The sequence below is a fragment of the Pipistrellus kuhlii genome, unplaced genomic scaffold (genome assembly GCF_014108245.1).
Source record: "Pipistrellus kuhlii isolate mPipKuh1 unplaced genomic scaffold, mPipKuh1.p scaffold_m20_p_7, whole genome shotgun sequence".
Classification (NCBI taxonomy): domain Eukaryota; kingdom Metazoa; phylum Chordata; class Mammalia; order Chiroptera; family Vespertilionidae; genus Pipistrellus; species Pipistrellus kuhlii.
This window is the reverse complement of record NW_023425573.1, coordinates 78,542,946-78,570,512: the sequence shown is the minus strand read 5'-3', so window position 1 is coordinate 78,570,512 and position 27,567 is coordinate 78,542,946. Positions and strand designations below refer to the sequence as shown.

General features: G+C 44.8%; 1 protein-coding gene across 1 annotated transcript in view; it reads left to right on the top strand.

Moving 5' to 3' along the window:
* Positions 1-27,567, top strand: part of CNTNAP5 (contactin associated protein family member 5) — a 777,625-nt gene that overhangs the window by 434,788 nt on the left and 315,270 nt on the right. Inside the window, exons 9-10 of the mRNA XM_036421736.2 lie at positions 942-1,091; positions 3,826-3,997. Of these exons, the coding sequence (XP_036277629.1) occupies positions 942-1,091; positions 3,826-3,997 (322 nt within the window). The remainder of the gene's footprint in view (positions 1-941; positions 1,092-3,825; positions 3,998-27,567) is intronic.

The window sequence follows — 27,567 nt, the reverse complement described above, 5'->3', positions numbered from 1 at the left end:
AGTGTGTAGAAATGTGTGGCTCCCTGTTCTTGTATAGACAACCATGGTGATGCACCTGATAATGAGACTGTGACCTCCAGCAACCATTTGCAGTAGGAAAGCCTTCACAGATGACAAAATTTTGGAGGAAATAATTTCTACCCTCATGACTAATTTCCAGGACAGTCTCCTTAGTAAGGCCGGCCAGCAATGTAGTATACACCAAAGATATCTAGGCCAAAGACCAAAAGAGGAATGAACTTTCAATAAATACCTACTATGTCTCCATCCTGCCCAGACCTGATCGTAACCAATCCCCTTAACAGTGACACTGAGCAGAAATAATGGCTTTACAGGCAATAGAACCAAAGCTCTGGGAAGGTGGCCACTGAGCCAGTGTCCCATCAGAGGCCAGGAGAGGTGGGGACTGGCCTGTCTGCTGTCTCTCCAACAGCAGACCTCCTCTGCCTGCACACCCTCGGGCCCGAGCTTTCCTCTTCTACCTTGCCTTTAAAAATACTTTATTTACATATACATTAATAGAAAAATATCAAAAAACAAAAATTGCCTGTAACCTGACAACTCAGAGATAAGACCATCAGGAACATTTAGAGAGGTTTTTTTTTGTTCTGTTTTGTTTTGTTTTCAGCATTTTGCTCTGTATTTATATCTCAAGGGATCAATTAATGTGTTTCATGCCCTTGGTTGGCAGTTCACATGCAAATCTATGTTTCCCCATCTTGTTGTTAAAGCAGGCAGCTGAAGTTGTTTAGCCACTTAAGAAGAATAGAAATTCATGGTAGAAAGAGAAAGAAAAATGACCCTTGTAAGGGTTTGGTTTGAGCGAAATGATGAGTGGGGACCACTCACAACGCATAAGGCCTTGGCGGGAAGGAGAGGGAGGCCCTCCCTGAGCTCTGGGCCATTCATCCCAACACCTGCTCTCCCTGTTGCTTTTGCAGGCAGCAACTTGAATGATGGCTTGTGGCATTCAGTCAGCATCAACGCCAGGAGGAGCCGCATCACTCTCTCCCTGGATAACGATGCAGCGTCCCCTGATCCGGACACCACCCAGATACAGATTTATTCTGGAAATAGCTATTACTTTGGAGGTAAATTACTCAGCTTTGAGGCTGAAAATAAAGGAAAGAGGGAGAATGTAGTGGGCAATTAATTTACTATGATGATTCTTCCTTTGTCAATTGGAGCATTCTTCCAACATACACTCACTCACACAGGGCCAACCTCCCCAAACATACATAGAGGCACAGACACCCACCTCCGAGCCCAAAATAATGGGAAGCAAGCCCTCTCACAGCTGTGCAGATATAAATTATCTAGGTCAGTGCTGAGGAAAAAAAAAAGACTAGCAATAAGAGCTGGTGTTATGTAACTCATCCAAAGGAGATTTTTATAGCATAGCACAGCAGGCTCCCTGATCAGATTTGAAAGGGGAAACTCAGCTGTAAACTTGGAGAAAGCACCAACAGTCAGCAGTGCCTGAAAGAGGAAGTATCCAGGTGAGAACTCACAGCCAGCACCCTCACCCACAAGACCACTCCTCTGCACCTACGGCCTCTGTCCCCACTCCCTGGAGGCCATGCCTTTGAGGAAAACCTAGGAGGCCCATGAGCAGAAGGCTCCTTGTGGAGCATCCAGCGACCCCACCCTCTCCAACTTTGGTGAATCTTCAGAGTGTTTCCTACAGCAAAACACAGTCACACAGGTCAAAACAACAACAACACAAGAAAGAAACAAGCAAGCATGTAATTAGTCACCTACTGAACTTTTATAGGTGTAGATATATTTTTCAAGGAATTTCTTTCATTAAGAAAAATAATACCTAATTCCATGCCCATGTGTTTATATTTTAGAAACAATATCTAAAGAGCAATTAAACTCAGTATCTGTGTGACCATGAGCAAGACACTATGTGCCTTGAATGTCCTCATCCAGCCGATGAGAGGCATAGCAGAATTGTCGGGACAGTTCCCTGAGGTCAAGGTTTACATGTGTAACACAGGACTTTCCATCTGGCAAGGAATGGACAAACTGGCTTCAAACTTTGTAAATATTGGCGTGGACTGTGCCTGGTCTATGGTCACCAATCATTTTTCCATTAGGAAACTGAAGAGAAAGAAATTGTGTGTAAAATCATCAAGTGCAGTCTCCAGTAGAATTTACAAATCATCTTTCTCAGACCAGTGACATGTGGTTAAGCTTTGAAATATAAGAGATACTTTGCCCAGAAGCAATGCACACACAGGGTGCCCCCAGGAGGGAAGCAGTGGGAGCCATCATCTATTTGCCCTTTGATTTTAGGGTCTCAGGAAGGAACTCTGCCCCTCACTTTAAGACTTCTCCACTTGTACATGACATCAAAGTCCTTTAAAGGAAGAAAAGTTTCATTCTCTGTAAGTGTTTTAGCTCATTTCATTCATGTGGTGACTTTGTGAAGTAGGTAATAGTAGCTCCTTTCACAGAAAGTAAGAGTGGTATTTACTTAGATAGAATAATTTGTGTGAGTAGCAGAAGCAGGATTTACTCAGATCTGTGTTCTCCACAACACACAGCAAAGGGATGCCAACTCATGTAGCACAAAAGCATATAATTTTGCATCACATGTAATGCTTCTAACAGAGAGAACAGTGATCTTATTTCTTTATTTCTTTGAAAAATACTGAACAATCATTATGATGAATGAGTATCTGAATGCCTCCAAGTAAAAATGCCCCCCTGCCCCAGTGGAAGAGGAGTCCTTGGACATGACTGTTAAGGGCACTGTGCTCAGAGGTGAAGATGAATCTGTGACTTGAGCAGCCTTTGGAGAAATGTCCCACAAGTAGACTGTAAACTTAAGGAAGGTAAAAAATGAGTTTGAGTAATAATAGTCAACTTACATAAATTCTCTCTACAGCCTCAATTAGAAGTCGTAACATTTCTCTTCACTTTATAGAGTGTGCTTGTGGGCTGTTAACCAGCTGCCAGACTTCAGCCCAGCAGTGACTGTCTAATAGAAATGGCAGAAATAATTCCCAGTTATTTATGGGTTATTGCCATGTTTTCAAGCTTGCATTTCCATATGGTCTGAACCTATTAAGGCAATTAGTATGTAGTTTATAAGGAGCTTAAGCACTGATATACCTATTAGCTTTCTACCTGTGTTGAACGAGGAGTAGATGTCCAGGTGGCTGCTTTATCTTTAAAAGAACACCTTTTTAAAAAGGTACATTGTTAACCTTTTCGAGTGCTATTACAGCCCACTAACTGTGTGCATTTCAACCCTTAGTCCCTTTAGTGTCTGGATTTAGTTTGCACATCACTTCAAAATCCCAGTTATGTTTCTACATGTACCTTTATCAGGTGCATGTAGCCTGTTAATGTTGACAATTAACCAGCTAATCACTCTGTCACCATCCTTACCCAAATCATAATTTCCTTTGAAAGTTAACCCAGAATTGAATTGTGCAGTTAGAAATGTGTTTCCGGACAGAACCGACATCCCCAGGTAGTGATAGCGTGTTGTGTTTTTGGGATGAGTGAGGAAGCCCAGGCAGAAGACTGGCACAAAGCTGATGCAGGGAAAGATAAAGAACAAGACACACTTTATGGTGTTTATATTCCCTTCCACACATTGGTTTTAGCTGTGTACAGTGATGGAGGTTGCCCCCTTTTGAACCAATTCTGTCCCCTCTCTGAAAATGCTATGATTTACAGCTAAACTGTGTGCACTTCTGTGAATGAGAAAGCACCACAATAATTAGACCTCAAGGTCTCCCATCGATAAGTCTCCAGAGCAATGACTGATCATCTCAGTGTTCTTCATTTTTTTCCTCTGTCCCACAGGGTGCCCTGACAATCTCACCGCTTCCCAATGCTTAAATCCTATCAAGGCTTTCCAAGGCTGCATGAGGCTCATCTTTATTGATAACCAGCCCAAGGACCTCATTTCAGTTCAGCAAGGCTCCCTGGGGAATTTTAGTGACTTACACATTGATCTGTGTAGCATCAAAGACAGGTAATTATTGTCTCTTCTCCCTGCTCTCCCACCCCCTCTTCCCATCCTCACTGTTCTAAATATGTGTTTCTTTAAGCAGAATTCTAATCCACTGACTTTAGCCACTTTAGATATAATTGAGTTGCCTAATGGAAAATATCTCTGAAAGGATTTCAGATCCAGAGAAAAATGGTTTAAATTAGCTGAGTCTCTGTTCATGTTGACTTGCAGTAAATGGGATATGCAAATTAAATCAAACTGCAAATTTGTGAAAGGATTAAAGTTTTGTGCATAAACGCCATTTGATTACTTTGAAGTTAAAAGTAATGTGGAGAGGAGGAGGAATCCCTTTTCTCCTTCACCTTCTCATTTTCCAGTGCAGTGGGTGTCCCCTTCGCACGGGTGAGCCTGGGGCACTCTAGGACCCTGGAGCAGAAGTTGGGCAGTGCCCTCTGCACAGGGACAGGCCCGGGCCCAGCCTTGGTGGTCACTGCCCCTGAGTCTTTTCTTCTGGGGCCCTGCAGAGACCAAACCCCGCAGGGAGAACCCTCATATTCACTGCTGCCACACATCCTGCAGGAGCTCCGCTTCTCTCTTTCTCAGGTGATCTGGCTCCTCTTTATTGGAAGTTTCTAGATTCAAAGACACACTGCAGAAAGTTGAAAGGGGTGATTCTGAATTTTCAACAATGTTTATCCTGTTCCCCAATTTTCCTCTCTAGAGCTTGCCTCCTCTCAATCCTACTAAACCTGGTTAAAATACCATCTACTAAATGGGTGAATGATGTGTGTTAGTTGCAAGCCGATGTGTTAGTGAAATAGAGTCTTTACTCAATTTTCATCAGGGAATAAATCAGCCATTACAATGAAGGGCAATGAATGGCCAAGAAGTCACCCTTATTTTTATGAAATATGGCGGCAGCAACTCAGTCTGGCACAGGGGGAATGAGGGCAATATGGCTTTTAGGAAGTGTGCTGTGCTGGATCTTACAGGACAGGGAGACCTGGCTGAGTGGAGGCTGAGTTGACAGGAGACAGCATGTCATGGCACAGAAATAGGAAGGGCCATGCTTGCAAGTATTTCATCAATTCAATACAAATATCATAAACTCATTTTAGAATCTGTAATATTTGGATACATTTAAAGCTGATAGTAATAGTTTAATTGGCAACATTTACTTATCTTACTGGCATATAAAATAGTGGCATATCTTACAGATAATGATATCTTTGATTTAATAAAATACAGCTCAGTGAGGATGGCAGGGTGCTGTGGTGCAGCACATGGCTAGAATGTGGTTAGAGATGGAGCCAGTATTAACATGAAGAACTTAGAGTGCCCATGGAATTTGTTGCTCTAGGCAAAAGTCAGAAAGGACAGCAGCAGATCAGCCTACTGAGGACTCAGGGAAATATAAGAAAGATGGAGAGAATGAGGGCCATCCCTGAGCTTGAGGTAGCTGCCCTGTTCCAGAGGAGCAGAGAGAAGTGGTAGGTCCCTCTCCTGAGCACAGTCAGCTACAGTCTCCTCTGCTGCTCAGAACAATCAGTGTGAGTTGGCGGGCCTTTATGAGAATGCTCCTCTGCTCATACCACAACACACGGGTGGTCATTGAATGGCCCAGACTTCCCGGCTCTTCTACTTTATCTTATAATATTTTCTTATATATCATTATTGATTTCACAGAGGAAGGGGAAGAGAGAGATCAATAATGAGAGAGAATCATTGATTGGTTGCCTTCTGCATGCTCTTCACTGGGGATCAAGCCCTAAACCCAGGCATGTGCTCTGACCAGGAATAAAACCGTGACCTCCTGGTTCATAGGTTGATGTTCAACTACTTAGCCTCATCAGCTGGGCTGTCTTTTTTCTTTCTTTTTCTGTTTGACATGCTGAACATCTGGGTAATAACATGTGTGTTTCCCTACAATGTGCTTGATCCGGGACCGGAGAATAAAAGACACTGCACATAGTGTCTGCCGCCCCTGTAGTCTTTACTGATGATGAGCTCCGTCAGCCAGCACAGCTTTTCAAAGTGTGGATCAATAGAGGAAGCATTTATCAACAGGATTCTCCAACCAGACCTTAATTTCTAATCAAGGAAGCTCTCATTTTTGCTGACAGAAAGTCATTGCCATCTACACTGCATCATCACTTCTGTGTGGTTGTAGTCTGTGTAATTGCATTACACACAATTGTGTTTTGGTTAATTGTATAATAATAAGGCATTGTGCTTAGCTTTGTGGCTAAGTGGTATGTTTTTCTTCATTTGCCAGACAGAGTCTCTCACAGAAGCGAAGGCCCTGGTAAAAGGCTTTGCTTAATTAATTATCTCTTGAACTTACATTTAATATTTGTTGGAAAGGGGCATGGTTTTTGGGTTTTGTGTTTTCTTTTTACTGTGTTAATTAACGCACTCCTGGTTTAAGGGCAGGCTCAGTCTCTGCCTTCAAGGATCAGATCCTTTGAGGATGGAGTGGGTGTGCTGAAAGGGGTGGGGTGGAAAAGAGTTTGACTGGTTTTCTTACTTGTGTTCTTGTCTGAAAAGCTCATAGAGGGGAGCCTTTGATCTGGCCTAAGAGTTTTTTTCTCTCCCAGACCAGTCTCCTCTCTGCCCCTTCCTCACAAGCTCTGCATGGAGACCCACACCTCCTCCTTGGCTTCCAGGCGGCCCTACCTACCTCCCTGCCCCTCCCTCAGAGTGCTTTCTAGGGCTGTGCAGAGGAGTTCCCCTTCCATGTGGCAATCATTCATATGCAAAGGCTCCTACTGCTGGTCACCACAGGGAAACCAAGGAGCCTTCACAGAAGAGGCACATATGTTATAAAATCACAAGAGCTTTCTCCAAGGGCGGGGGGGGGGGGGGTCCTTAAATCATGTTCCCTTCAGATGATGCCTAGCTCTACTGCCCAGCCTGTGCAATGCTTTGAGAGGAAGTGGAAATCACACCTAAGAAAATCCCCTGATTCATAAACCATTCTTAGGACAATATTTTTTATTAAAGAAGGAAAAGTTCCTTTCTAGGAACTGCTGACCTAACAGTTTGTATCTTAATGATTGGCAAGTCCCATGTTCTCTGGCCTTAGGGAAGAAAGGGCTTGGCATCCTTTGGTCTGGCTGCAGCTCTGGCAACAGGAAAGAGTTTGCTTTAGGACGCTCCAGCTGCAGAGCTGCCCATACCCAGCAGTGCAAGGGCAGGATGGAGAAGAGGGCCAAGCACTCTTGGAGAAACTGCAACTGGGGCAAGAGGGGTGCACCCCAGTATGCACTTGCACTGGTCTGCCTAAGCCTCCAGGATGGTGTGCAGCCACCTCCCTCCTCTGCAGGTGGGATCTCCATGCTCATGCTCTCCACACCCAACACCCTGTTCTCCAGGAGCTACTCTTATTTCTTGCAACCTCTTGGACTTGGGATAGGCAAGACATGATAGTCTAAACTATCATAGAGCCAAGTCACCCTCAATAAATGCTTTATTACTTCCACAACTCTTTATCGGCCATACAGATGGGCAGTGGGTGAACGGGTGAGGAAGTTTCATGTATATGGGGGAGTGAGATAAGATGTACTGAGAGCTGTACAAGCCATGGGAGTTCGTGGGGGGGGGGGGGGGAATCATTGAATGAGGTCTAAAAATTGAAATAGGAGAGAGGGCCCAAGGTGTGGAGGAACAGAGGGATGCTGACAAGTCAGCTGTCTGACATGAGAGGAAGTGGAAGTCACACCTGAGGAAATCCTTTAAGCCCAGTGTGACTGTCAACAACTTTGAGCAATAATAAGCCTGTTTAATTCCCATCCCCTACTCATCAACTTGGATGACACATATTATTTAACCATTTTTATTCTTTATTGATTAAAGTATTACATATATCTCCTTCATTGACTTCTCCCCAGTCACTCCAATCCCCTAGCACATGCCCTCACCCCCCAAATGCCTGTGTCCATTGGTTATGCTCATATGCATGCATATATGTCCTTTTAATCCATATGTGTGTTTTTTTTGCAAAGCCAAGCTTATAAAACCTTCTTTTGCACTGAGCATGAGCCTGTGAGAATCAGGGGCTCAGAAGTGGGTCTTATGAGCAGATACACAGTAAATGTTGCCATGTGAATTCCTAGGGTGAAAAGTTCTCTAAATCTACTTTCCAAGGGAACAGGAGAAGCCCAGGCCTCCCTCTGAAGCACTCCCATCCCCCACCATGGCCAAGAGATCCCCAGTATAATAGTTTCTGTGGTCTCTCCCCATAGATATGCCCCTCAGGTGCTCTCTAATCTGTCTGCTCTGTGACTTCCTTGGGCTTTGATTCCCACTTATTCAGAAGGCTGCCTCTGGAAGACCTTTCACCACCCATTATGAACATTTGGTGCCCAGGTGGGCTCTGGTCATTAAAGTCTTCTAAAGCACTGTCCTCGGGCCCAGAGAGAGTGACAAAAGCAGGTGATGTGCCTAGGGCACACAATTTAAGGTGGTTCCTATTTCAAAATTCATGAATATGCTGACTGGACCTGGACTTGAATGCCTCCTTAAATTTTGTGAGTCAATTCCAACATAGGTCATCAGAATCCTCAGAAAGGTTTCTTAAAATCCCAGTTGTTTGGTACCACCCCTAGCATTACTATAGGGGCCAATAAAATCTACATTTATATCAACTTTCAGGGTGCTGCTGGTGCTGCTGTACTGGTCTTGGGACTAGACTTTGAGAGTCACTGTCCTAAAGCTTTTCTCATCCTGAAGGCCAGGGGTTACATCGGTTCTGTACAAAGGGGGTGCAGGGGCATAGGAGGGGTGGCCATGGCTCCAGCTGAGCCCCCAGCAGCTCTTCTCCTCATCAGGGTCTCCCAAGTTCTGAGAAGTTCCGGCAGCTCTGTCTCCATGCCTCTCTCCAAACAGGTGCCGAGTTCAGTCCAAAGGATGCTGGGAGTCAGCTGAATCCCCTCTCCTCCAGTAATCCCTGGTCTTTGTCACTTAAGACACCACCCTCCCTCCGTTTCCCACTACAAAGAACACTTTCATGACTATAAATAAGCAAAAATCCTCAGAGGGTATTTTGGTTGGAAGGGAACTTGGTCTTGGAATAGCTGCAGCTGCCAACAAACGTGACTTGTCTTCTTGCTATTTTGAGGACAGGTGACTCGCTGGGCCCATTGAAAGTCACAGCATGATATTCCTTCCAAACCATCCCCATGCCCTGGGTGCAAGGGTGGTCACATTATAAAGCAGGTGACCACGGACCACCAAACATCGCTCCCTACCTCATAGAGATGAATAGAGGCTGGTTCTATCCAGTTCTCTGCACCAGCAAAGGGCTGCTGTGACCACCTGCCTTGTTTCTCCCGTCCTTTCCTTTAGAGGAATGGCACTGGGGAAGGCCCTGGAGCTCAGTGAGCTCTGGCTCAATCTGGAAGGAAATGGCATCTCTCAGGGTGGCCAGGGTGGCAGCACCAGGTGGGAGGGGTGATGCTGCTGCATTCTGGGTGGTCCCTGTTGCTGCAGTCCTTTCTAAAATTAAACAACATGCTTGTCTCAACTGAGTGAACGGCATGTGGGTGACTGCGTTAAATGTCTTGCAGCCAACGAAATTATGATCTGTAGCTTTTCACTCCATAATCACTTCCCTTTCCCTCAGCACTCATTCTGTTAACGAAAGCATCTGCTAATCTCTCTGGCCAAGATTCTGACCTTCTTGGTTCGGATGCGGGTGTTAGAAACACTGAAGGAAACAAGAATTCTGTTGGACGACCTCCCATAAGCAGACTCATGCTAAAAACCCACCCAGTGAGTGGGAGTGCGTTAAAAACAGTCTTTTATATAAAGAGATTACATTTCTGGGTGATGCAAATGTTTTAGTTCTTCTCTAAAATTGAAAACCATCACAGTGGGTGCCAGGAAAGCATTGTAAGGGCAATGCCCACACAATCTGAGCACCTATATCTAGAGTGAGAAATGCAATGTGGTGTTCTCTGAACTCATGGGATGGGGCCAGAATCAAAACTTCTGCTGTTTTTGTTTATTATTTTTAGTCTACTTTATGCAGGAAAGGAAAGGTTATATTTTATATAACAGTTACTGAGCAAACATTCTCTCAATAGTACTTCATTTAATTATTCCCACGGTCCTGCAGGTCTTCAAAACGGCCGGCTCTCAGAGCCCAGCCCTCAGCCCAGCACCACCTGGCAGCTGGTTAGAAATGCATGTCCTCAGGCCAGGCTCCTACCTGCTGGGCTGGAACCTGGAGACAGGGCCGATCTGAGTTTATCAAGGTCCCAGGTGGATCTGAGGCACATTCAGACTTGAGAGCCATGGTTTTGCTCCATTGTTGTTATATATTGATATTTTACAGATTCTAGTGAAACCAGTGATGGTCTCAGAAGCTCAGTAAGCTCTGAAGGTTGCATGTTTAGTGTTTGGTGGGGTCAGGATTCATACAGAATTTGCTGATTCTGCTATCCAGATAACTGTAGATAGCTATTGACTGAAGGCCAGAGAGAGGAGAGATGACTTGGCAAGCCAGAATGCTTCAAGGGAATGTCACCCAGGAAGTGAGATTTAAGAGGAGCTGGAAGTGTGGGCTGGGTTTTGGGAGGTCAAGCAGGGGTTCCGGTGGGTAGAGCATGGGGCTCGGGCTGAGAAAGGGTGGTGCTGGCACCTGCATGGCTAGGCTGGAAAGCTTACCTTGCCAGCAGAGGTTGAAAGAGAATTTAAAGGTGAGGCCATGGTGGAGTTGGAAGCACACAGCAATTTAAAATGTGATGAACACACCATATCAATATCCAGGCCTTTTCTACTGCTTACTGTGCCCCAGGCATCCTGTGTGTGATGCGTGTGTGTGCGTGTGTGTGTGTGTGTGTGTGTGTGTGATGTACTCACTACTGTGTGAAAACTATGTGAAGCAGGGAATGTTATTAACTCCATGTTACAGAATGAGATGAATCAAGCACAGAGGCACTCAGTAACCTGCCCAAGGACGCACAGCAAGTATATAGCTGGGCTTGACCACCAGTCCCAGGGTTTGGTTGCAGAGATCGCACCAACTTTGCATGGTGCTACTTCTGACTTGCAGCTGGGAGACACCCCATAGGTTAGGTGGGACCATAAACAGGAAATGGTGTGTTTTCTTCTTGGGTTCCCGTCAGGAAGCAGGAGTGTTAACAGGAGAGCAGGGCGGCGGGCCGCCCCACAGATGCAGCCTATGGTCCCACCTGTGACTGATGACTCAGAGGTGGCTTACGGCTCCACCACCCTGTCTGTTTCTTTGGGCTGAGTGGTCTGGGGACCAGCTGGGAAGGACTACCAGGAGGTTCTGAGCTGGTGTCGTAGGGCCTTCCATCTGGAACTGCTCAGAAAATAACCCTGATTAGTTTGTCTGCTTTTTACACGAGGGCTGCTGCCCACCACCTGCCCCACCTCTCCAAATGTCAGCAGGTGAGGAGACCCACTACAGCACAGATTCAGTAACTGACCTCAAAACAGCTTCCCACTCAGGATTTTGAGGGGGTAAAGTCAATGCTGTTTACATTTTAGCACAAAGCCAGTCACTCCAGGGCTTCATAACTCAGCCCCTTGTGGTCAAACCGGGAAGATATTCACTGCAGAGGCATTGACCAGGGCAAGCTGTGGTTGCTGTCCCCACTGGGCAGCAGGGTCCCCCCAAGGCAGCAAAGTCCCCCTGGGGTGGCAGTGTCCCCTCCTCCCAGCAATGGTTCCCTCTGCAGTGATAAGTCCCGGGGGGGGGGGGGTGCGGTGAGGACTGGCTGAGAGCAGGAGGGTGAGACTTCTGAAATTTAGGAGCAAGAGGGACAGAAATGGGGCTCCACGAGCCTGGGCCTGCCAGATGGAGAAAACCAAACTCAGGCAGACAAGGTGATGCTTTGCCTACACGCATCACCTATTTTATTTTCTGGATAATTCTCCCTCCTGGTTTAGCTTCATCTCAGAAAGACTGCTTCACCTCTCCCTAAACCAGGCTGAACTGGGGCCAGGCCAGGAGTGTCTCCAGGCCTGGAAAAGGCCACAGGGGAGTCTCTCTGAGCTTCGGTAGGGGCTCTGTGAGGCCACAGTAATGTATCCAACTTACAGTCCATAGCCTCCTGCACCCAGAGCACCACTGACTCAATATGATGACATTATCCTCACCTGCCTATGCTTTCTCCATACTGAGACACATCATTTTTTTAATATATGCTGTACAAGCAACTCACTTCAGATTGAAAGACACACACAGACTGAAAGCAAAGAAATGGAAAAGATAGTTCATAAAAGTGGAAACAAAAAAAAGTAAATGAAAACTAAAAAAGCAGTAAATGTATCAGACAGAACAGACTTGAAAACAAGGGCTATCCCAAGAGACAAAGAAGAACCCAGCAATTTGACTTCTGGGTATTTATCGGAAGAAACCAAACACTAACTAAGAAAGATACATGCATCCCTGTCGTTCCTGGAGGGTTATTGACAATAGCCAAGATCTGGGGTAACACACTGCCATCGATAGATGGGTGGGGAAGAGCATTCTTTTCACTGTAATAATTGGTGAGGAGCCATCCCTGCTCTAGAAATGAAAATAATCCCAGAAGTGGCCCTGAAATAACTCCAGGCTCACAGGTCAAATGACACTGAGAGTCACAGAAGTTCTGACCTGAGGCTTGCATGCTTCCACTTCAGCATGTGGTGCATGCAGGTGGTGAGATGCTCACACAGCACGCGTGACAAGACACACTGAGGCAGAGGCTCGTCTGCCCCTCTGGCTGCCTGACAACCTGTGCTCTGCTCATCCACACCTGCCTCCTGCCTTCAGCCGCTATTGTCCGTGTGCAGCCAGTTCCTTGTCCAGGGCCCCTGGAGAGAGAGAGACAGAGTTGCTGGTGATGTGTGCTCTGGTCTTCCTCCTGTTCTTGGAGTGGAGGTTGTTTTTCACTATGGTGTGCCGTTCATCCACTTATTCACTGTCCATTTACCCATTCCCTTGTCTGCCTGCTGTATTGGGACACACTGCTGTGCCAGGAGCTGTGTGGGAGCTGAGGGTGTTGCTGAGTGCCCCCAACACAGTAGACTGTCTCTGACTTCAGAAAGCTCCATGGAGGGACACAGATTTTGACCAAATAATGATGAAAACAAATGAGGAAATAAGCCAGTGCACAATCTCTGGCTTTGGATCTGGCTCACCTGCCCCTGAGCTTCTTGAAGACAGAGGATAGATCTGTAGCAGATGCTCACAAATGCACATAGACAGACAATGGGTTAATATAGACAAAGATGAGGATAATAAAGGTGGCAGGGAAGGAAGATGCGAGATCATGGGAGACCTCCAAAGGTGAGCTGGGGGATTTGAACCCTCTTGTTTATGCCTCGGGGCCCCATCATGTGCTGGAGGGCATGTGAAATGCAATAAAATGTAGATTTTAGGAAGTGGGAGAGAAGTATGAGGCCATAAGCAGTGCACTGGGAGACCGCCTGCGAGGCAGGCTGGTTACATGGAGCTGGAGCAGTGTGGCAGGAAGGGCGATGTGTCCTCGGGGTCTGCAGTGCCGGGCTGCTATGGTCCCTGCCACCTCGACCACACACACCTCACCAGTGACCCAGAACACAACCTCCTGCCTGTGTGCTCCACTGAAGTCACTATGGTGAGGGTTCAGGGCTGAAAAGAAAAATTCTGCTTTCTTTAGTGGTAAGAGGCTTTAGCTAAAAGCAAATGTCTTATGTTTTCCCAAAATACTGTGCTGGGATTTCTTCTTCCTTTAGTAAGATCCCCTTACTGAGCCCTCCCCCACTGCTCTGACTTCAGTGGGTTAGGGTTTACTCCTAACAGTATATAGGCTACACCTACACTTAGTGAAACCGGAGAAGAAAAAGACCCTGTCTGCCCATCCAAAGCAAAACCCTGTGTCAGGGCGGGAATGGCATTTCAGCTAGCAGTTTGGTAAATCAGAGAATCAGAAGTGAGAGAAGGACTGTGAGTGTTAAAGGTCATTCCAATCACTACACTTGCTCACATTAAGCAGTTGCCTCCTGAGCTTCTATGAGAAGACACATATGTTGGGAAATGAGAACATGTTGCTGGCAGGCACTTGAGCAAAGTGGGAAGAGAATGTTACAAATTAATTTTGTTTCCGGTGAGAGAAAGCTAAGTGAATCTTCAACCTTTGAGATGTCTGGGAGTATAGGAAAGCCCAGCCGTGGCCCAGAGAAGGGCACAGCCTCGCAGCCCTGAAAGCCCAGGATTCCAGCAAACCCACATTCCCCATAGTCCACAGGGGCCCACTGCAAGAGGCTCTGAGGATGAGCTTCCAACTGCATTCAAATCCACTATTCTCCTCATCAGAGTGAGCCCATAACACAACTTTCTCAATAGAAGTATTCTAAATGTAAAAGTACTTTTTAGACAGGGAAGTAAAATGTTCTCTCAGTGACAATTGGCCTCATACTTCTCTCCCACTTCCTAAATGTACATTTTATTGCATTTCACATGCCCTCCAGCACATGATGGGCCCCCGAGGCATAAACAAAAGGGTCCAAATCCCCCAGCTCACCTTTGTAGATCTCCCATGATCTCGCATCTTCCTTCCCTGCCACCTTTATTATCCTCATCTTTGTCTATGTTAACCCATCATCTGTCTATGTGCATTTGTGAGCATCTGTTACAGATCTATCCTCTGTCTTCAAGAAGCTCAGGGGCAGGTGAGCCAGATCCGAAGCCAGAGGTTGTGCACAAAGAAGCTCATGGCACCACCAGGCTATACCCAGGCTGCATTTGGCAGGCAAACAGAAATGGCCCTAGAGGTGGAAAGTCACTTCCCCAGTGGACCAGGCCTGCCTCTTAGCAGCCATCTCATTGCAGCCTGTAGGCACCGCTGCTCCTGCACTGCCTTCCCTTCTCAGTTCTTGGTTGCTCAAATTGTGCCCATCTTTCAGAGGCTAGTTCAAATTGTGCCTTGTCTGCTACTCTGCGGAGTCTGGTGTTCAGGATTATCTTCCTCACCTAAGGTCTCTGGCACTTTCCTTCTCTAGCTCATTTTGCTCCAGTCAGGACTGTTTCCTGCTTTGTGTCTGTGTTTTGCATTCTGAGAGAAAGTCCTTGATGCATTCATTTGAGAGCAGGCATTTTGCTATTATATGCTGAATAATTTGACCCTTCACAGCATTTGCTCTCAGTAGCTGGGGATAAGCCACAAGAGAAGCTTATGAAAGTCAACACACTTATTGGAGTTGAATACAGTATTTCCTCGGGATATGGAATCAACTTGATAGTCTTTAACAGATTTATACATCCCAAACTGTTGACTGCTGTCCAAGATTTGGGAATTAAAGCCCTCCATCTCTTTCTCATCTTAAAAACTTCCCGTGTGGTTCACACCGCATAGCTTTCTATTTGAATGGCAGTGGTGCCCAAGACAAGCAGCTGGCGCCAGCTGTCATCGTTCACAAGGTGCTAAGTGCTCCTTCTGCAAGAACTAGCAGGCAAGAGTATTTTCATTTAGCGAGGCCATCACAAACTTAGACAAGCAAACCACAGCAATGTATTTGAGCAGTGCAATCTATAAATATTGCAGTGGAAGGAAGCATGCCAACACATTATTCTTATTATAATCTTGTGCTTTAAGGAATAAATGGGGTAGCTCTGCAAGAGAACTGGAGTCTGGGGAGAAGGCAGCTCTAGAGAGCATTCAGAATGTCCTTGGTCACTGACAGAGGATGTCCTAGCCTCCTGGTGACAACGCAGGGTGTGCCCCCTGTGGATTCAGTGAGCTCCAAGCAGCTTCTGGAGAGTAAGTTGGGAAACTTGCAAAATTGTTTTATTTACCTATTAGAAGTGGACCAAAAAAATGTTGTGAAGGCAATGTGTCTATACTTTATCAGAAAATGAAGTTAATGCACTTCATGTGGCTATGTCACATTCTCTGGTCTTTTACCATAGAAACCACCTTCAACATTTTCTAAACACCATCTAAATCCTCTTTATTAAACACACACACACACACACACACACACACACACACACACACACACACAAAACAACCAAACAAACAAACAAACAAAAAACTTAGCCCATTTGGCTCAGTGAATAGAGCATAGGCCCAGAAGAGTTCCAAGTTGGATTCAGGTCAAGGACAAGCACCTTGGTTGCTAGCTCAATCCTCAGCCCTGGTTGAAGCATGTGCAGAAGACAACTAATTCATGTGTCTCTCTCACATCCATGTTTCTCTCTCTGAGTCTCCCCTTCCCTTCCACTCTCTCTAAAAATAAATGGAAAAATACCCTCTGGTGAGAATTAACAACAACAACAAAGGATATGGAAGATGTTTTGTTGTGTGTGTTTTCTGTGAATTTTCCCGTTATTGTTTCTGCACTGCACTCTACTCAGAGCCGCCTACCTTTAGCAGAATTCAGCCAGCAGCCAGGGCCATGCTGGGCTTTCCCTCTACTAACTCAGATCTATGGGGAGCAATACTCAACTGTTAGAATGACCTGCTTCAATTTAACAAACAAGGGGACTGAGGTGTGTGGGTGTTAAATGAGTTTCTGATATTGCATAGTTAATAAGTACTTTTATGAGAAGTTAACTGGGCCCCAAACAACATAGAAGTAAAAGAAATAATGTTGCTCTTTGAAAGTTAAACTCAATATCAAAAAGCCTCAATGGATTATCTTGAAGACATGCACAGTGTCCAGGCCAGGCAGGACTGTGTCTGGACCGAAGCCAGTCTTTCTGAAGAATGGGATGTCCAAAACAAACCCCGAAAAATGTAGGTGGGTAAGGAAAATCATAAATAATGAAATGAAATAGTTAAAGGTAAGTGTAGCTTAAGAACTTAATTAAGACCTCTTTAACCGCAGACACTTAAAAAGGAGTCTGCTTCTGCAGCACATCACGTGGGGAGAGGTGGAAATGGTATTGCATGCACACCCTACATTCTTGTTCCCGAGTCTGAGGGGAGGGCCACTATGGCCCCATAATTCTCTCTAGATATGGATGAAGCCTATGGCACTGTAATGTTTGCTTCAGTGAATCAAACACTGATTGGACGAGGCCAGCATGTACAATAGATCACTGTGTGATGGTGGAAATGACCCTCTTATGCTGTCCAAGTCCAGTCACCAGCAGCTATGGAGAAGCTGAAATGTGAATATGATGACTAAGAGGTGAAATTTAAATTTAATTTAATTTTAATACATTTAGATTTGGATAGCCATGTGTGGCTGGTGACTACCTTACCAGTTAATGCAGGATTAGACACCCTCAGGATGGGACTCCTAAAGCTGACAGTCTGCCCCCTCACCTTGAGCCCCACACTGTAGTTGGGGTGATTCTGATAATGAGGTTTGGGTCTCAAAACAGTGGCCTGCTGGATGCATCTGTTGCCACCACCAGCAGCCAGTAGTCCTTCCCCAACACATTCACATCAGAAGAGAAAGGCTTGTCATTATTATTATTATTTTTTTGTCTTAATTTCTCTCAACATCCTGGAAGACAAGTGCTTTAACTATTATTAGTTCAAAATGCTAGAAACATATTACTACCGTATTTTTCGGACCATAAGACACACTTTTTCCCCCCCAGAAGTGGGGGGAAAAAGTCCCTGCGTCTTATGGTCCAAATATAGCCTACACATATACTTTTAAAAAAAAAGTTTTTTTACTTGTCCGGCTCTGTGTGGTCTCTGTGTGCTTGCCCGGCTCTGTGTGCTTGCTGCAGCCACTGTCCATTCCTCTGTGCCCAGAGTGTCTGCCCCGCTCTGTAAACCCCGAGTGGTAGAGGAGTTCCCATGTATGGTAGTCAGCCTCCATGCCCTCGCTGCAGCCATATCTCCATGTCAGCCCAGGTGCGGTGTACGGTAACTGCGTAATCCAAACCGTAATCATCGCCTGTACCCCTTGCTGGCCCGTACTCCGTGCCCGGAAGAATGCCGCGTCTATTCCCCCAATCATTCCTCTCCGCCCTCTGTTGCCTTGCTTGACTACTGGATAGGCGTACTGTAGATCTCCGCCCACCAGTAAACTCCGCCCTCCGCTGGATGCCCTGATTGATAACGCCGCTAGTCAGAATTTCTCTTCATACTATTATACCGGTAACTGTCAAAATGTTTGTACTGCAACAAACTTTATACCGGTATATTGTATGCAGAGACTTTCTGTGATACCAAACCAGTAACATTTACCATAATGTAAAACACTCTCCAGCCTCTTCTCTCACCACTACAATGTGTAGATACCCATAAACTATGCAAAGAAAGCATAGAAAGTCTCTGCATGATTTATGGGTTTACACATTGTAGTGGTAACACTGAACTTTTTGTTTCAGAATCTTTTTTTCTTCATTTCCCTTCTCTAAAAACTGGTGCGTCTTATGGTCCGGTGTGTCTTATGGTCTGAAAAATACGGTACCTAATAAGATAACTTTATTATTTCCAAGTATTATTTTGAAAATGACCTTCTAGATACAAACATATTTTGAGTAAATCTGTATTTATTATCTAATTATAGACTATCTATTAGGTATTGGCTTCTAAATTTCTTAAGAAAATAATCTCTTTTTTAAAAATTCCAAATATCATAGTGAATGCTAGAGTTATTGACAGATTTCTAAAAAACGGCCTGGCCAACCCAACACGCCTGAAGTAATCAGTACCCTGTTGGGCCAATAAAGTCTGTGTGAGTTCAGTCATTGGGGTAAGTTTGCAGCAGTCAGTCTGCCATGAAGCAGCGGCATTAAATCTAGAACTCCTGGACCATCCTGCTCTGGTTGCAAGGTTAACTGGCAAACTTCTAACATTCTGCAACCACATGACCTTAACCTAAAGAAAGAAGATGTGTGTCAATCAGGTGGGAATGTTGGCCTCTGGTGAATCATAGCTTTCAATGTAAGACTTGGGATTTTAGTCTACACCAGGTCTGTGAGGTTTGCCTGTGTGTGTCACCATCCTGGTGTTCCTGGGAGTCTGTCCAGATAGGATTTTAGTGCTGGCCATCCTGAGAGCCTGACCTTTGGATGTGATGTTTTTCAAGGTAAAGGCCACCTAAGGGGTCTCTGTAACAGCCAGTTGACTTCAGAATCATTATAGAGACACAAATGGCCTCAGATAAAGACACACGCCAGACTGACTGCAGTTGTTAACCTGGAATAATTTCAATGAAACCCTCTGAGTTACAAGTAACCTTGAGATTTGACCCCAGCCCTGGCTGGATGGTTCCTTGGTTGGAGTGTCATTCCGTACATCAAAAGTTGAAAGGTGGCAGGTTTGATTCCCAGTTACAGCACATACTCACGTAGCCAGCTTCATCCCCAGTTTGGGCATGAGAGCTAGGCAACAGATCGATATTTTCCCCTCTGTTCCTTCCTCTCTCTAAAATCAATTTTAAAAAGAGAGATTTGACCTCAACCTTATTAGATAGTAGTTTCTGATTTTAGAGGGCAGGGAAATGACTTGGAAAGGTCTTTCAGAATGTACATTTCTGGACCCTGGAGTCTGATTAAGTGGGTCTGAGATGGAGATTTGGAATCTGCATTTTATCAAATACCAGCAAATCTATCCATCAAGTTTTCACAAATATTGTGTCAGCAGATTTAAACAAAAAGCTTTGCAATTGAGCTCATTGTAATATTGCCTGATACAAGTTTCTCTACACAATGGGGGGCTAGACTCCTGATGCTGCCTAATGTTAGTGTGAAATGATTCCTTGTTCATGTAAGTTTGAAAAATTGCTGGAGAAAGTAGTGTTAAATGGGATTGTGTGTGTGTGTGTGTGTGTGTGTGTGTGTGTATGTGTGTGGGTGTGCTGGCGAGCACACAGGTCTATCCATGGCTTGACAAGAGGGAAAAAAGTGGCTTCAAGAGCCAGCATGGAAGAGAACCAGAGGCATAAGTCAGCACTAGCCTTCCCTTTCCCCTTTCTCAACAAAACAAACATGTTCCCAGCAAAAGCATGCTTCTGTATACTTCCAATGCCAAGGACACCTCACTTTGAATGTGTATACCTGGATTTACAGCTGTCTTTTAAGATTCTGTGGTCTTAAATGAGCTGCTTAATTTGTGATCCTTACTTTCCTGGAGATAGTGATTGCTATCTTAAAGGGTTGGTTTTAGGGATTAGTTGAAATAATTGTTGCGATGGCCCAACATTAAGTCTAGTACATTGAGTGTAGATGTAGCCTGTAACTAATGGCAGAGAGGCTAACATTACCCCACATACCGTATTTTTCGGACCATAAGGCGCACTTCTTTTCCCCCAGAAGTGGGGGGGAAAAGTCCCTGCGTCTTATGGTCCAAATATAGCCTACACATATACTTTAAAAAGTATATGTGTAGGCTATATTTGCCCGGCTCTGTGTGGTCTCTGTGTGCTTGCCCGGCTCTAAAATGGTTCTAAATGCTGCTGTTTACTTTACAGGGTTGATTACATGTGTTTATGACTGTGATGTTGGGTTTTAATGCACATAAAATATTTTAGGACACTATTTGTTTCAGAATCTTTTTTTCTTCATTTCCCTTCTCTAAAAACTGGTGCGTCTTATGGTCTGGTGCGTCTTATGGTCCGAAAAATATGATATGTAAATATGTTAAGGTTCTCACCGTGAAGCTGGTGATGCTGCCCTTAGATAGTATTCCAGCGATGATGGAAACTCAGACAGGAGAGTGACGAGGTGTCTGCCACAGATGTGGGAAAGAGAGAGAAAAGTGAGATGAGTGGAACGTTTTTCTCAGTCATGCAGGAGAGATTGAAGTAAACCAATGAGAGGTGCTCTCAGGCCCCTAAGACTGAGCATCAGCATGCAATTCCAGTCCAGCGGAATATAATGCAGGGATGATTTGTTAAGGGCTGAGCTTTGTGGATTAGTTGTGAGAAGAAACAGACTAGTGTGGACTTGGACCAAACATTCATGTCTGGGCTATAACTCAGGCTGACCTGCACAGCAGGAGATTGTCATTGGGGGGTGAGTGACACTGAGGACAGAGGTGCAGGTGTGTGTGCCAGTGGGACCATGGGCAGCCCTGTAGAAGCCTCCCATTGTTTTGTCTCTGAGATCTCACCTGCTATCATCACCTGTGTTGCTCTCTCTCTCTCCATTCCTTCTCCTCCTGGTTCTGTGAGCCTTCTGCACTCTTTTTTAAAATTATTTTTATCCTACCTTTGTATATATTTTTATTGATGAGAGAGAGAGAAAGAAAGAAAGAACGAAAGAAAGAAAGAAAGAAAGAAAGAAAGAAAAAAAGAAAGAAAAAAAGAAAGAAAGAAAGAAAGAAAGAAAGAAAGAAAGAAAGAAAGAAAGAAAGAAAGAAAGAAAGAAAAGAAAGGAAGAAAGGAAGAAAGGAAGAAAGAAACATTGATCCATTGCCATCTGTCGGTGCCCCAAACTGGCTGGAACCCACAACCTTTTTGGTATGTGAGCCGATGCTCCAACGAACTGAGCCACCCAGCAAGGGCAAAACCTTGCATTTTATGTGACCCTGACTGTGCCAGGAGGATTGACCCATCAGGACGGGCCACGCCTCTTCCAGGAGCTCCAGCACTGAGATTGGAGAGGAAGCTTTTTTTTCCAATAGAGGAGCCTTCAATAGCAGACCTGAGAAAGCAGCAGCCATGCCCTCGCTGGTTTGCTCAGTGGATAGAGCATCGGCCTGCAGACTGAAGCATCTCAGATTTGATTTTGGTCAAGAGCACATGCCCAGGTTGCAGGCTTGATCCCCAGAAGGGGGTGTGCAGGCGGCAGCCAAACAATGATTTCCTCTCATCACTGATGCTTCTATCTCTCCCCCTTTCCTTTCCTCTCTGGAAATCAATAAAAATATATGTTTTAGAAAGTGGCAGCCAAATTCCTTACAGCAGAGAGGAAGTGGGGGCACAGGGTGAGTGAGTGAAGTCAGTCCCAGATAAAGCAAAGCCTGGCCTGGGAGGAGCAGACCAGTCATATGCCAGGGCCCTGTGTGGCTTTTCCCATGGCCCCTGCTCTCCCTGGGGTTAGTCCTCAGCTTTTATTTGCACTCTTATTTTCATGTCTCCTCCTTAACCCAAGGAGATTTAATTATGAACATTTCAAGGTTTTCATGAATATAATACTTTTTAGACCTCATTTATATACTTTTATGTTTAATAATGAAAACTCAAATAAGTATAAAGAAAGAAACATGACTATGAGGCAGAGCTTGGCATTTTTCTTCTTGTGTGCATCCTCCGCAGTGCACCTGTGTGGGGCTCCAGCTCATAGGCTGCAGCAGAGTCAGAGGTAGCCCAGAGCAGACGCAAAGTCAGGGGCCAGGGACAGTGTTTGCCGGACAGTGTTGGTGTTACCGGCAACACACATGGCCACCAGCAGTTCCATGTGGAGGACATGAATGGCCCCTGAGTTTGGTTCCCGTCCCTGCTGCCACACCTGTCAGGCCCCAGGCCCCCACCCCAGGCACGGATCCTAACTGAAACAGCCTTGGCAGCGGAGCTTCCTAAGCCCGAACTGCTGGATGGGACACTGATGGGACATAAATGAGTGAAAATGAAGTGACCTTTCTTGGCAGCCCCAGGAGTTGGCAGCTGAGAGAGGAAATGCCAGCTCTGCGAATGTGGCTAAATCATAGACTGAGCTCCACACTTGCAGACGGAACCTTTCTCCCCAAAGCCAGGAAAACAAATCTATTATGAAAGAGGAGAAAACCCCATAGTCCATGTCCATGTCACAAACCACCTGCAAGACAGATGAAAATAAAATAAACATTTACACAATTCACATTCAACAAGGCCTTATTTAATTCCCGAAATAATTCAGAGATTGCCTTGATATTACTGAGAAGAAAAGTGAAGGGGGAAAGGCATAATTCATTTCAGATGTCATGCAAGCTAGAAAGTGACAACCCCAGGGTTTGAAGTTGTCTCTCTAGGCTGAAGTATGGGTTTCTCGATGCACCCTGTCAGCTCTGCGAAGGTGACACATTGCACCTCAATTAGGACACAGGGGACGGTGCCAGCGCAGCCTTCCCTCTGCCATTGTGAGGTTTAATTTAATGCATGACCTTTAAGGTGAAAAACCAAAGAACCTTACGAACAGGTCCGAATGGACCAGCACCCTGGGGAATCCAGGCTCTGCCGGGATCATGTCTGTTCACACTTACGTGGGACCCAGACGACTAGTCTCACTGGACAATGAAAACTTGGCAGGATCTGCATAGTAAAATGTGTAGGAAGATCGGTAAACCCCATTCTAACATGTTTCCTTGACTTGTGTTATGTGAGTTGGTTTCTTGTTACAGTGAAATATTTTTATTCTCCTAAGTAAAATCATAGGACTATCTATAACAGATAAAAGCAGCATTGGAAAATCAAGTCAAGTGCTTCTAAATTTGGTCTGTGAAAATAGCAAATGCTGCCGGGACTGGTTTGGCTCAATGGATAGAGCATTGGCTTGGGGACTGAAGGGTCCCGGGTTTGATTCCGGTCAAGGGCATGTACCTTGGTTGCGGGTATATCCCCCCATATGGGGTATGCAAGAGGCAGCTGATTGATGACTCTCTCTCATCGATGTTTCTAGCTCTCTATCTCTCTCCCTTCCTCTCTGTATAAAATCAATAAAATATATTTTTTTTAAAAATAGCGAATGCTGACAGACTGCAGACACGCCTTAGCCTCCGCACCCATTGGTAGCATCAGTATATTATTGCGTCATGAATACACAGGGAAGGCACGAGGAGATTTACATCAACCTGTTCAGGCTTAATCTGGAGTACAAAACCAGCATACAGCTAATACACTGTATTAATCTGATACCAGAAAGCCACAACATTTTAATTTAAAAAACATAAATATTTGCATAAAAAGACTAAAAAAAAACAGCGCCACAGTTTGCAACCCCCTGATCCCTCTCTGCAGGGTGCTCACTGTGGTGTGAGGCCCAGCAGCCTGGCTTCTCCAGGAGCTGTAATCAATCCAGAGCCTCCGGCTCCACCGAGACCCATTGTAGCAGAGTTTACATTTTGGGCAAAATTTGAGAAGCTCTGAATGAGACAATCGAATTGTCCTTAGTTATAGTGGAATAAGAATGATGTCCTAATTTTAAGAAGAAGGCCATTCTGATAAACTGGAGAGCTCAGCTTGACTGTGTGTTTTCCTCAACATAGTCATTAAGACATCTTTGTAATGCAAAACCAAGCCACTGCATTTCCAGGCACTTAAAAGTTTTTCCCTTCTAGCCACTGAGAGGAAAACTTTTAGGCCTGGGCCTAAACTGGTAAACTGGCAGCTGGACATCTCTCTAACAATCCAGGACTACTGGCTCCTAACTGCTTGTCTGCCTATCTGCCTGATTGCCCCCTAACCGCTCCCCTGCTGTCCTGATTGCCCCTAACTGCCCTCTTCTATCAGCCTGATCATCCTCTAACTGTTTCTCCCTGCTAGCCTGACTGTCCCTAACCATCTCTGTCTCGGCCCTGCCACTGAGGCTTTGTCTGGAAGAACATCCAGAAGATGTCTGGCAGATGTCTGGTCTAATTAACGTATTACCCTTTTATTAGTATATATCGATATATTGGTTAATCCTCATCTGAAGATTTGTTTCCATTGATTTTTAGGACCATAGAAGAGATAAGAAAACACAGAAAAAACACTGATGTGAAAGAAAAAATCAATTGGTTGCCTCCTGTACAAGCCCCAATCAGAGCCCTGGGCTGGGGAGGAGCCTGCAACTGTGGTACACACCCTTTACTGGACTTGAACCTCAAGCTGACACTCTATCAACTGAGCCAAACTGGCTAGGCTCCCCTTACTGATATTAAGTAGAAAAAACAGACCCAATTTTCCTCTCATAAAATCCAGCGCCCATCAGTACATGGTGTTGTGCATTTTCATTTCTATGAAGCAATTCTAGCCACTGAGACAAATTAATCAATTAGATAAATTTGATCATATCTTGTTGAGTCAAAATGACAGAGAATTCTCTTCCCTTGTGGTCAACAAAACAACATAGTATTTTATTATTTGGGAAAAGATAGTATGCATTTTTGCTTCTTCAGTAACCAGGTAGCAATGATTTGCTATTGGATTCATAACCTCAGGTTGCTTCTCATATTTACAGTATTGGAGTGGATAACACTGGGAAGTTGATTAAAAACATTCTCTGCTTTGAAGAGACAGACTTTGAAGAGCATTGAGCATCTGTTGGTCATAAACTTTAGGTTTTCAGAAGAGTAGAGAGAGGACTTTCTATTTTCCTGTTCATTGACCACCAAAGCTAGTGGCAGCAGGATAGCACGCTATGGGTGCCCACGTCTGTCTTGAAGCCCAGCAGTTCTATTGGGATCAGGGATGTGCCCTGTGAGCTCATTTGACCATCATGCTTTGTCCATATCTGAGAAATCATCTCAGCAACAATTGCCGATTGACTTCCTGTTGTGAACTAGACCCTGAAAGGTTTAGGAACTGACTTCTAACAATTTTGATGTATTCACTTAATTCCTTAGTGTCTGCATCTGCTGTAATTACAACAAATTTCAATTATAATGAAAGTCCAACTGTGGGGTAAAATGGAATTATGGTAATTGATGGAATGCAGAGACAATGAAATAGGTTTCAAAGCTTTCAGAAAAGCTATCTGACCAAAACAAGATCAATGCAGTCAGCTGCTAATTAAAGCAAACAGACAAAGGAAGGCAACCTAGCTGATTTTTAATGTAGGAGCTTCATTAAAATGCTTACGTTGCTCAGCTTGCATTTTGAGGACTGTTGAAATGTTTTGTTCTTTTGTCTCTAAGGGAAGAATATAGAAATTGAAATTGACCTTCAACCGTATAAAAAAGGAATGCGGATATTTAAAAATGGAAGTGACATTTATAGAACAGGTATAATTGAAATTTGGAGCATAAATACATTTAGACTTATTTATAGATAACCATTTATCTGTACATTTGGAAATTTCAAAGGCTTATCAATATCTATCCTATTTATTGCAATCTGTTTTAGGAACTGGAGAAGAGAGAACTTTAATATTGAGGGAAACATTTTTATAGATGTTCATATATACACTGTTTTTGAGACTGACTTATGTTTTAACAGATGACTTCCTCCAGATGAGTTCAAGATGGGGATTTGGAGTGCACAAGTGTCTAAACTATGCGTACATTTACATAGCCCCTAGAACATCAGACACCCAGACATACTGTTAACCATTGTGCTCTTTTCTTAGATAGAAGATACTTTTATTTTAATTTTTAAAGGTGACTTCTAAAATTTCCATGGCTGGATAGAGATCCCTAATAAATGGTGGTCATTAGGCCTATATTACCAGGCAGACTTAGTTTCAAAGAGGAAGATGCCACTCACTGAGTTTTATTTCCAGAGCTTAATAAGGAAGGTGGATGTGGTCAGCTGAATCTTGGTTGGATGCCCATTCTGTTCTAGCTGGTGACCAGGGAACTGACTGAGCCTCAATAGCTTGATGCATCAAAGGAGGCTCATGCTCTGGGCCCTCTCCTCCTGCCCGGCTGGCTCAGGCCCTATGCTGAGAAAGTTTGGGACAGCATGACTGTCTCTCCTGAGAGACCATTTCCTAAGTGGGCTGAGGTCCTCTTTGTTGTGTAGTAGCAAAATAAAATATTAATACAAGCCCATGTACATATTCAAGTTTCATTGTCAAAACTATGACTGACCCAGACTACATAGAGACTGCCATCATTTACATGGTTAACTTCTATAAACAGATGATTGATGTGCTCCATATCCTCACAAACCTCATTCCATCTGTGTGACGATGACAAGAACACTAACAGTTGAAACTACCCATGTTACTCTCAATGTGCTTTTGGCCTTAATAGTAAATTACCCATGGCGAAGTTTCCCACATCAATGTGCATATTAATTTTAATTTCCTCATAGCACTCTACAGCGTGAATGGACCATCATTCATCATCCATTTCCAAAATGATAGACTATTTCCTTTTTAAAAATCTGTTAATAACGATTATATATATTGGGTATATATATATATAAACTCTAACATGCAAATAGACCAAACAGCAGAACAACCGGTCACTATGACATGTGCTGACCACCAGGGGGTGCGTGTGGAACATGGCAGGCATCAGTAGCAGGCAGTAGATCATGGAACATGGCAGGCAGCAAGATGGTGGAGCAGGTGAGTGGGAGCACCAGACCAAGGCAGGGCACCAGTCACTGTCATCAGGGTAAACCTCTGGTATTACTGAAAATTCTTTGCTCCTGTGTGTAGCTGTCCCACCTGGCACTCACACCTGCTGCCAGTGCTGACCCCACTCACACCCACTGCTGGTTCCAAAGCTGGTGTTTGTACCCTCTGATAGAACTGGAACTGCTGCTCACACCAGTTGCTGGTGCCCAGTTCCAGTCCCAATCACTCAGAACTGTCAGCGTGTGTGAGCTGCTGTTGCTGCCATTCCTGATTGCCCCTGAGGGCTTCTTCACCTCTACCTGCTCCTGAGGGTCAATCAGGGCAGCAGCTGCTATTCACACCCATTGATGGCACTGGTCCCATTCTGTTCTCACCCAGTGCTGACACCAGCCCCAATCACTCTGTGCCTTCAGTGGGTGTGAAGGGGGCTGGTGCCATCAGTGTATGGGAGCTGTGGCACCAGGAGCAAGGCTGCTGGCAG